The following is an 11,880-nucleotide window of genomic DNA, read 5'->3' on the forward strand; positions in this document are numbered from 1 at the left end:
AAAAAAAAAAAAAAAAAAAAACCAAAAAACTATGACTATACTTGCATTTGAAGTTGACTATTTCACCATGGCAAATCTCTTAAACATGGTAAGTAAGGCTGGTTAAAAGTTTTCATTCATTTTTGCTAAAAAAATACTAGACTATGAGAGTGAATAAAAGTCAATATTTTAGTTAGATTAAAATAGGTTACAATCTAAAGTCAAAGAAAAAGATTCACATATATGTGATCCACGAAGACAAGTTTAATCCTGCATTTTCCTAGGGTAACATCCACTGGTGGCTATGTAAGGGTTGAAAGTGCATTTGCCAAGAACTGTGAACATGAAGATTCTTTACATGAAATCACGTGTTGATACAGGCACACAGAACTCATCTAGCACCAGAATACATACATAATACATGCCAAAAGGTCTTGATGGATAAATTTGCTTCACTAGGTAATCCTACTTAGTATAATTCAGTTAATGCAGAATTTCATTTTAAAATTTACATCTTTATTACACATCTTTTCTAAGACATTTTTTTTTAAAAAATAACACCCTTTCATTAAAGATTGTATTTGCATGGCAATGAACAATGATTTTCATGGGTTCTAAATTTCTCCTCCTCTTTCTCTCCCCTCCCCCACCCCATTCTAACTTTCTTAAAGGTGTCTATAGCAATGTTTAACACAAATCGGAAGATTTCAGTTTGCAGCACCTGACTTAAAACTTATTCATATAATACATTCACTAAAATTATCAGTTTCTCTTGTGAGAAAAAGATATTTCAACTGTTATTTTCCAGACTATATTTGAACATGAGTATACATTAATTTTAATTGGTTAGCAGAATTTTACTCACATAAGGTATAGCCAGAACAGGAACTTCCAGCAGCTTTGAATGGCCTTCCACACAAGACAACAATAATAAATGTTTAAATGGATTGAGGGTTAGCCCCTACGTAATGACCAAACATGCTCCTAAGTATTCTTGAAAAATAAAAATTTTGGATGTACACATAATATTCTACCACATGATAATACATCACTTCTTTAACCATTTCCCAATTGTTCATTTATGTCATCTACAATTATTGATATTATGAATAATATTGTGAGGAATCCCCTCATCCATAAATTTGTGCAAAACTAACCAGTCTTGCATACTATCCTAATACTTCAGGATAGTATCAAAGAAGTAGCTTACTGGATCAAATAGTGCACATGGTTTTAAGGCTTTTAATATACTTTACCAAATAATCTCCAGAACAGCTTACTATTACTACAATAGTATATTGTTATGCCCAAAAAATGGACTTTGTTAGTAACAACGAAACAAACTCAACCATAAATCTATTATATTCTCACTCATACTGTCTCACCATCGCACCAAACAAATCAGGAGGCATTATTGGCAAGGAAGCCAAATTCAAATTAAAATAACTCAACTGTGAATCAGTAAGATAACCAACAAAAATGCTTCCCACAAAAGGTCCACAGTATTGGAGCTGGGAGTGTAGCTCAGTGGCAGAGCACTTGCCTGGCACATGCAATGCCCTGAGTTAGATCCCCAACATTGCCCCCCCAAAAAAGATTACAGTGTTTTTCTAAAATAATAAGTTAGAAAGAGAGGAAAAAGTCAGTACCAAATGACCAAAATTTTTTATTTGACTAAATTCTGCGTCATGCATAAGCATGACAGTCTCCCCTGTTTATTAGACTTTGGCAATAAAAAAACCAAGCAGCCTTTTACAGGACAGTGAAAATGCCAAGGGTGTCTACAGTCTTACTGTAGGATAAATAGATATATATTTAAAAGGCCTCTCTCCCTTTGGCCGTATCAGCTCAGTCCAGATCATTAAATATAGACAAGTTTTTCAAAATCACTTCTTTACTTCTCCAAGGTCTTCAATGCTGTCATCATCCACCTATAATACACAAATATTTGTATTCCATGAGCTGTGAATTCAAATAAGGAAAAGGTGAAACAACTTGCTTTAAACAACTTATATCTATGGGTATATGTGTTCCATGAACTTACCTCTGGCCATTTTTCCTGAATGACATCAATTATGTCATCTGTAAAGTCCCCCTGAATGATGATTTCATCTTCCCCTGTTACTGAGGCACCGCAGGAGAATTTTTGAGCAAAAAATCTTTGTGCTTCTTTAAGATCAATTTCTGTTGGTTTAAAAGGGGAGGGGGGGGGGCAAGATTATAACTGAAATTGTGAATCAAAGATATTTTTCCATTTTGATATTTAATCTGCATTTTAAATTCATGAAACAGGTGTTAAAGTATTTCATATTACTTTCAGAATAGTAATTAAAATAGGCAGGGCTCTTAATTCAGCATCCTTTTTAAGGTCAAATAAAGGTGTAATACATAAAAACAGCATCATTCATACTATCCCTAGCTCATACAGTAAGACCAAAATGAATCCAGGAACACATTACTTCTAAGTATTACATACACACTTTTAAGTAGGAATGAAGTTCTTCTGTTTAAGCTCCCTTACAAGAGAAATATTTACAGTGGAGAAACAATCCTTAATATTTAAAATTCGATCAATCCAGTGATTCTTTCTCAATTGTCTGTTGTTATTTGAAGAAACCTTGCCTTATACTTTCATCCCAAACTCAAGGTCTCCAGGAATTGAAGGGCTCTGAAACAGGATGCTCTTCTATCCACCTTCATTCACCCCTACTGTCATTCCCAGAGGATGTGGGCCATTATACAACTCTCTGCCACAAAGTCACCCAGCCCTCCTCCTAGTCCTACATAAATGTACCTATACAGGAATTCCAGAAAGGAAAAGACTGTATTACTGTCCTCTAAAAACGTTTTTAAAGGGACTGGGGTTGTGGCTCAGCGGTAGAGCACTCGCCTCGTACATGCAAGGCCCTAGGTTCGATCCTCAGCGCCACATGAAAATAAATAAATACAAGTAAAAAAAAAAAAAAAAGTTTTAAATTCCTCCAAATTATGATTTTTAAGCTAATTAAAAATGTAAAACCCAATTTTATACCTTCTTAGCAAATATAGACCTGTGAAGTTCTATGATATCAGATAAAAAGAAAGAGCAAGAGAGAATATACACAATTTAAATACACACAATTTAAACATACTGTGATAAAAAATAAACTTAAGCCTGAACTCACCAAAAGTTGCAAGGCCACATACTCTTGTCACATATTTCTTCTTTGCTCTGGGAATTTTAGCTATAGTAACCTTTTGTGGTACAGTCTTCTTTTTCTGTTTTATTTGACCCCTTCCACCTGTATTTATTAAGAAGAGCTTGCATAAATTATTTTGTGTTTTTTTTTTTTAAACATTATTACAGAATATTAAGCCTTTATTTTTTTTCTTTTTTTTTTTGGGTACCAGTGATTGAATTCAGAGTGCTTAACCACTAAGTCACATCCCCAGCCCTTTTATGTTTTTTATGAGATAGGGTCTTACAAGTTGCAGGGGAGTCCGATCTTAAACTCATGATCCTTGTGTCTCAGCCTCTGAGGCTCCGGGATTACAGGTGTGCAATGCCATGCCTGGCAAATGTGTTCATTTTTTAAAGGCTTAAGTTCTTTTTTCTTTTTTTGAACCAGGGATTGAACCCGGGGTGCTGAATCACAGAGCCATATCCCTAGTCCCCCGCCCCTTTTTTTAGCTGTATATTTACACAATACTTTCATTTATTTATTTATTTCTCCCACATAATGCTGAGTATCAAACCCAATGCCCCACACATGCCAGGAAAGCACTCCACCACTAAGTCACAACCCAGATCCCCATTTTTATATTTTATTAGAGACAGGGTCTTGCTGAGTTGCTTATAGCCTCACTAAGTTGCTGAGCCTAGGTTTGAACTTGCGATCCTCCTGCCTCAGCGTCCTGAGTCGCTGGGATTACAAGCCTGTGCCACTGTGCCCAGCTAAATTCCTTTTCTCTATATCACACCAGGTACAGTGGTTCATACCTGTAATCCCAGTTCAAGGTCAGCCTCTGCAATTTAGTAAGACACTAACTCAAAATAAAAATAAAAAGTGCTCAGTACCAGAGAGAAAAAAAAATCTCATGTATGTATTCACTCAATAAACATTTATTAAGTACCTACCATGTGCCAAGCACTAAACATAATTTCTACCCTCCATGTTAAATAAATTACAGTAACCTGGTATACACTATAATAGGATCCTTAAATAAGGCACTACCATCCATACTTGGCAGAGGAATGATTTAATTTGCTTCCAGAAGACAGAAAAGGTTTCCTAGAGTGACACATAAAATAGGTCTTGAGGAAAAAGGAAGCATTTAGGTGAAGGGAAAATGGCTGGAGAAGGAAAAAAAAAAAAAAAAAATTCTAAGATGGGCATGGTGGTCACACCCATAATTCAGTACTTAGAGGCTGAAGCAGAAGGAGAGCAAGTTTCCAGCTAGCCTTAGCAATTAGAGAAACCCTGTCTTAAAAAAAAAAAAAGTACGAAGAATGTAGCTAGTAGTAAAGTACCCTTGTGTTCAATCCCCAGTACCAAAAAGAAAAAAAAAAAAAAAACACGACATTCTAGGAACTGCACTGGTCTTAACTGAAGGATGCTTATGGATATGTAGTAAATGAAGCCAAAAGAGGAAAAGATTATACACCAGACATTAAGAGACTAGAACATTAAACTCTAGTGTTTGACTTTACATTGTGGAAGAAGAGAAGTCATTGAAAGACTACTGGAATGAAGGGTATGGTGGCTCACACCTATAATCCCAATTTCTTGGAGGGCTAAGTCAAGAGGACCACAAGTTTGAGGCCAGCCTCAGCAACTGAGACAGCATATATGCATATTATCTCTGGTCAAATTTACTAATAAAGCCCAAATCATATCACATTCAAGCATGACCCTGAAAATATAATTTTGTGATCCTCTATATGACACATATATGGAAATAAATTATAACTGGTAGATGTTTCTCACTTTGGGAACCCTAATTCCTTTTATGTTCTATCACAGGGAAGGTATGTTTATTCAAATCAAAACATGGATTTGGGTCTTACCTCTCTTTTGTTTTTTCTTCTCCTCTTCTTCTCCTACTGTTCCTTGACCTTCATTAATTCCAGCTTCCTGTTTGGGTGAGTTTTCTAGATATAAAATGAAATCCAAAAGCATTAATATCATTTCATACTGATAAAAAAAGAAATTACCTTTGAGTAACTTTCATATGCAAATAAGGCATTTTACCAACAATTGAGTATGACATTCCTAAAGCAAATGATTATATGGCTTTATTTCTATACAAGCCTTAATTCTAAAGTCATTATGTTATGGTTTAGATAAGTGTACCCAGGGGCCCAAGTGTTAAAGGTTTAGCCCCCATGGTGGTGCTATTGGGAAGTGGAGGAACTCCAACAAGGTGGGGCCTAGCAGTAAGTCCTCGGGTCTCTGGGGGAGTGCCTTTGAAGAAAACAGTGGGTCCCCATCCCCTTCCTCACTACCAGGCCATGAGGTAAGTAGTTCTGCTCTACCATAAACTTCCCCATGATGTCAAGCCTCATCTTAGACCCAAAGCAATAGGGCCCCCAATTGTAAAATGAAACCTCTAAAACTGAACCTGAATAAACCTTTTCCCTTCATAAATTGATTTTTTCAAGCATTTGTTATAGTGATGGAAACCTGATTAACAGTAAGTAATGCTAATAGAAAAAGTAGTCTTGGAATTATGGAAATAACTGGAAAATCAAGCAGCACAGTGGGACATGGAGTAGGCCTGTTCTTAGCCCAGGCTTTCCCTTGTTCTTGCCACTACCTTCATTTTTAACCATCTTTTTTTTTTTTTTTTTGTAGTTGTAGATGGACAGAAGACCTTTATTTTTTTACTTTTATGTGGTGCTAAGTATCAAACACAGTGCCTTACACATGCTAGGCAACTGCTCTCCCACTGAGCTACAGCCCCAGCCACAAAGCTCAATATTTTTGGTACTTGGGATTGAACTCAGGGCACTCAACCACTGAGTCATATCCCTAGCCCTATTTTGGATTTTATTTAGAAATAGGATCTCACTGAGTTGCTTAGCGCCTCACTTTTGCTGAGGCTGATTTTGATTCTCCTGTCAAAGCCTTGCAAGCTTACAGGCATGCGTATACTCCTCTGAGCAACAAAACTCAATCTTCTGTTTACTGCTTTACCCTTGGAACTTAAAACAATGTGTAGCAGCATATAGTATGCTCAAATTAATGTGAACATTTGCCCTAAATCATTTAATTTTTTTCTATCAGTTGATACAGATCTATCCTGCTTCCGAATAGAAACAGTTTTAAACAGATTAATGAAATTCTGTAATATCCTATTAAAGAAGGACTTTCACATTTAATACCATATATACATCTGTTTCAAATATATAAGTTAGAGAAAAGAAAAAAAATTTCATACCTACAGTGAGTTTTGCAAACTCATTTGGAAAATTCTTCTCTAACCACTGCCTACATTTAGCAACATCAGGCATATATTCACAGTACTGGGAGGGAAAAATAAAAGAACAAATTGAGTCACAACAAAACATTTTTAAACAATCTATATATTTTAATTAAAAAGTATTGTCTATTCTTGCTATATAAACAATGATTAACTACTTTCACCAGACTTCTTATCCATAGGAAATCTGTATTCAAATAGGAAATGCCCCATAAGAAACTACAAATAAGAAAGGATTAGGTACCACCTCACTGTAGCTATTTATTTTTTCTTCATCCAAACAGTAAGTCCAATGAACAACAAGGGCAATGAACAAAAACTATCTTGCTTTGGGTACACAGGCGCCTCATTATTTTTCTGACTTACCCATAAAACCCGTCTCAGAAAGTCTTATAAGACTATGCCTCTCCATTGACCTGAGTCTTTTTTTTCTTGACATTAAGACTTTTATATTGCTTTTTCTTTCTTCTCCTCAGACATGATAGTTTTGGCTTTAGGATTACTCTTGCTTTATCAGCTGACTATTCATGAGTTCCATGCAAAAATCCAAAATGTATATATAGGTAAGTGCAAAAAAAGTACACATAATAGCTGAGCACAGTGACACGCACCTGTAGTCCCAGCTACTCAGGAGGCTGAGGCAAGAGGATCACTTGAGCCCAGGAGTTCAAGACCAGCCTGGGCAACACAGCAAGACCCCATCTCAAAATAACAAAAAACAAAAACAAAAGAAAGAAAGGAAAAAAACAAAAAAGAGTACACGTATAACTCAAGGTCTAAAGGAAAGAATTTATAAACAGGCATGATGGCACACACTCTGTAATCCCAGCTACTCAGAGGCTGAGGGCAGGAGAATCAAAAGTTTAAGGCCAGCTGGGCAACTTAGAGCAACCCTGTCTCAAAAAATAAAAAGGGCTGGGGATGTGGTTCATTGGCTAGTGCTATAATGCTTGCCTAACATGCACAAGGCCTTGGGTATAAACTTTCAGTTGCCCTTCCTCCCAAGAAAGTTATAAGACTTTAAGAGTATTCTACACCAAAGACCTATACAAAAGGTTGAAACTCATCTATCAAATGATAGGAAATAAAAAATAAGAAAGTTCTGTGTTAGCTCTAAATTCAAAAGTAACCTCAAATGCAGAAGTTAAAAGAGAAAATAATTTTAAATGGACTTACCTCTGTTGGTAATGAACAGACTGGAGAAATGTAGAGGAAAAAAAAAAATAAAATGTTAAATATATGAATACACACAGGACTCATCATTACTTTTATATTTGACAAATGCTTCATTTCTAATTTTTCTGTACCATTTTCAAATGTTTTTTTCAAGGCTATTTTTGCAGAAAAAGGCACATGATTATTTGAGATGACACTATCTTGATCTTTTGATCTAAGATGTCAGTTCATGGAACACGGAGCCTCTAGTACATTAAAGCTCATCTGTTAGAATGTTTGTCTTCAGTTAAGCTGCGAGCTTCAAAAGGCCTGGCACAGAGCAGAAGCTTAAAGCACGTTTTATAAAAGAATCCAAACTGCTCTCTAAATCCCTGCTCAGACTTTAGCAGAGCTAAAACCAGTCTAATTTGCACCCTTCTTTTTGGGAAGGAGGGGGTAGGGAAAAGGAGCAAAAAGAAACACACATTTACTTTTATTTTTCTCTTTAATCAAGTACTCTATATAAAGATTTTTTACTCTTCTCTAAGTACTCCAAGAATACTAAATATCTGCCAGATGTACAGTTTTAATAAGTGATTTCTCCCCCTCCTTTGTCCTCAAACCTGATTATCCTGTTGATTCCACTGCCATCAAAATCTCTCTCCTTAACCTCCTCTAATTTATGCTGCTTTTTTTTAAAAAAAAAAAAAAAAAAAAAAGATAAGGTCTCACTTAATTGCCCAAACTGGTCTGAACTCCTGAGCTCAAACATCCTGCCTCAGCCTCTGACTACCTGGAGCTACAGTTGTATACCACCACACCTGGCTCTGCTACTCATTTAAACCCTAATTAATTTTATCTAAAGTCTTATTATAGTCTGGCAATAAGTTTTCCACCCCCCCCCCAACTTTTATTCTGATGCTGAATTCATCTTCACATAAATTCTCTGCTCACAAACTTCCAGTAACTTACCATCATCTACAAATGAAGTCCCCCACAATCCGGCCACTCCTCTTCACAAATCCCACATTATAACAAAACCAGAGCACTTGCAACCTGCTCTATACTCTCCATCTTTTTTTCACCTCTCTTCTGTTATTCCCTTGCCTGGTAGGGCTTATTCTTCTGCCCTCTGTGCCTGCCTGAATGCTCCCTTCCCTTCAAATTCCCACTCAATGAGTTACTTCTATGAATTCTTCCTGATTCCACACAACTGGAAGACAGCTCTCCTTTCCTCACTGCCACTGTGGCTAATTGTCCCAAACCTTTTATTTCTTCTCTCTGCTGCCTATCTCACCTGTATCCTTCTTTCAATACTCACGAACACCTACCTGGTATAAGTTATGTGTAGATGAAGGACAGGGCTCCTGCCAATTTACAATCCTTCCTGGAACTTTGTCCAGAACCATCAGAGGTATTCGATAAATACTTTACAGTCTTTTTAAATTGTTGATTAATATGGACCTATTAAAAATGCAAGCTATAGGCTGGGGTTGTGGCTCAGAGGTAGAGTTCTCACCTAGCATGCATGAGACACTGGGTTCGATCCTCAGCACCACATAAAGTCAAATAAAGGCATTGTGTCCACCTATAACTAAAAAGTAAATATTAAAAAAAAATGCAACCTACAAGAAGGGCCTACTGGTGGAGCACGCCTGTAACTCCCAGCAGCTCAGGAGGCTAAGGCAAGAGGACCATGAGTTCAAAGCCAGCCTCAGCAACTTAGTGAGGCCCTAAGCAACTCAGCAAAACCCTGTCTCTAAATAAAATATTAAGAAGGGCTGGGGATGTGGCTCAGTGGTTAAGTGCCTCTGGGTTCAGTCCTCAGTACCCCCACCCCAAAAATGCAAGCTACATCTTTTATCTTATTTGTTTTACACAGGGTCCCCCTAAACTGATGAGGCTGGCCTCAAACTTGTGATTCTCTTGCCTCAGACTCCTGGAGTTTCTGGGATTACAGACATGCGCCACCATGCCTGGCAATGCCACCATTTTTATAAGTGATAATGTTGGACTCTAAAAGTATTGCCTACACTTATCTCCAATACTTCTGGACAGTATTCATTAGGTACAAATGCACCTTTCAATAGCTTCCACCTGGTAGTCCTAGTTTATTGACTCCTAGTTTATTGAGGTCACTGGAAAACAGATCTTATCCTTGAATCACAGAGGTTTAAAATTTAAAATGTTGTTACATAGGTAACCACCATGTAAGAATATGACAGGAACCTAAATTCTCTGCATCCTGTTAAAATAAATGTACCTGTTTTTCTTACATCTTTAGTTATGCTTCATAACTACAGAAAAATGAAACATAGTCCCCAGAAGCTGACATCTTCACTGAGGTAAACCTCTAGCAAATGAACAATCTCTCTATGTGGCGAAATCCACACAGCTCACCTTAGTCACAGAAATGATCCTCTGACTTTTTTTTTTAAGTTATAGATGGACACAGTATCTTTATTTTATTTATTTATTTTTATGTGGTGCTAAGGATCGAACCCAGAGCCTCATACATGCTAGGCAAGCGCTCTGCCACTGAGCCACAATCCTAGGCCCCTGACTTCTTTTCTTAGAAAAGCTCACACACTCTCCACCTTCTCTGTGGCATATAGTTCCTGATTTTTCTTTTAATTCTCTGCTGTCAATTTTGATATCCTGGATTCTTCCATTGGGAGAAATTAAAATTCATATTAGAATAATGAACCAAATATCCACCTCTAAACCTAATCAACTTCACCACTTTCAGGGAATTTATCAGTGAATCTGCAACCTACCCAGCCCTGGTTTTTTTGTTTGTTTTGTTTTTGGTAGGTGGTAGGAGGTGCTAGGGACTAAATCCAGAGGGACTTTATCACTGAAACACATCTCCAGGCCTTTTTATTTTGAGATAGGATCTTGCTAAGTTGCCAAGACTCTCACTAAATTACCAGTATTGGCCCCAAACTTGTGACCCTTTGCCTCAACCTCCTCCGTCACTAGGATTATAGGCATGAGCCACCATGCCCGGCTCTTTTCCCCTTCTCACTATTAAACATTTCATCTTTTCTTTTTTGTTTTCTATTTTTTTTTTTTTCAGTGTTGGGGATCAAGCCCAAGGCCTCAAGCATTCCAGGCAAGAGCTAGCTCTACTACTGTGCTACATTCCCAGCCCTCATCTTTTCTGTAATTAATTCTCTTTCATTTTATATTGTTTCCACTATAATCACTACGCTCATTTACCTCACACCTACATTTCCGAAACTGGCCTTTCAACCTGTAGATTCTCCCTCATCCACATAATGTAGCATATTAACCTTCTCATCAATTTATTTTCCTGTTCAAGAAATCATCAGTTCCCCATAAATGATGGAGACTATAGTAACTCAACTTATCTGACTTTGAGGAATAATAACATTTACTGAGTACTCACCAAGTGCCAAAATAATACATTGTTATGCAATATTATTTTTTATGTATTATTTTAGTTGTAGGTGGACACATTACATTTATTTATTTATTTATTTATTTGTCTGTTTATTTACTTATTTATTTATTTATTTTTAATGTGGTGCTGAGGATCTAACCCAGTGCCTTGCATGTGCTAGGTGAGCGCTATACCACTGAGTCACAACTCCAGCCCAATGCAACGTATTTTTTTTTTTTTTTAGTTTTTTGTAGTTATAGATGGACAGAATGCCTTTATTTTATTTGTTTATGTTTATGTGGTGCTAAGGATAGAACCCAATGCCTCACACATGCTAGGCAAGCGCTCTAACACTGAGCTACAACTCCAGCCTACAATGTATTTTTTAATTTATCCCTTCCAACAGCTCTCTGAAGGAGGCTCTGCTGTTACCTCCATTTTATGAATGAGGGAACTGGCCAAGATCACAGTCAGAAAAAGACTGCACCAGGATGTAAACTCAGATAGGGGCTGGGAATGTAGCTCAAGGCAGAGAGTAGTTGCCTAGCATGCAAGACTTGGGCTCAGGCTGGTGTTGTGGCTCAGCGGTAGAGCGCTCACCTAGGACGTGCGAGGCCCTAGGTTCGATCCTTAGCACCACTTAAAAAAAAAAAATGAGTAAAATAAAGGTATTGTGTCAAAAACTACAACTAAAAAAAAGGGGGGGGGGCTGAAAGAAAGAAATATAGTCTCCAGAGGCTGACATTCTCACTGAGGTAAACCTCTAGCAAATGAACAAAAGAAAGAAAGAAAGAAACAAACAAACAAACATAGTCTCCAGAGGCTGACATCTTCACTGAAGGTGAAGGGAGGGAGGGAGGGAAGGGAGGAGGGAGGAG

At 37.2% G+C, this 11,880-nt stretch overlaps 1 protein-coding gene across 2 annotated transcripts in view; it reads right to left on the reverse strand.

The window, feature by feature from the left end:
• Nucleotides 1-1,621: 1,621 nt before the first annotated feature.
• Denr (density regulated re-initiation and release factor) overlaps nt 1,622-11,880 on the reverse strand; it is a 14,141-nt gene continuing 3,882 nt past the window's right edge. For both annotated transcript variants that reach the window (XM_015502438.2, XM_048785534.1), the window contains exons 3-8: nt 7,618-7,637; nt 6,400-6,484; nt 5,027-5,110; nt 3,144-3,260; nt 2,024-2,163; nt 1,622-1,910 (exon numbers count right to left, since the gene is read on the reverse strand). In XM_015502438.2, the coding sequence (XP_015357924.1) occupies nt 1,866-1,910; nt 2,024-2,163; nt 3,144-3,260; nt 5,027-5,110; nt 6,400-6,484; nt 7,618-7,637 (491 nt within the window). In that variant the 3' untranslated portion in view covers nt 1,622-1,865. The remainder of the gene's footprint in view (nt 1,911-2,023; nt 2,164-3,143; nt 3,261-5,026; nt 5,111-6,399; nt 6,485-7,617; nt 7,638-11,880) is intronic.

The sequence above is a fragment of the Marmota marmota genome, unplaced genomic scaffold (assembly GCF_001458135.2).
Source record: "Marmota marmota marmota unplaced genomic scaffold, marMar, whole genome shotgun sequence".
NCBI lineage: Eukaryota > Metazoa > Chordata > Mammalia > Rodentia > Sciuridae > Marmota > Marmota marmota.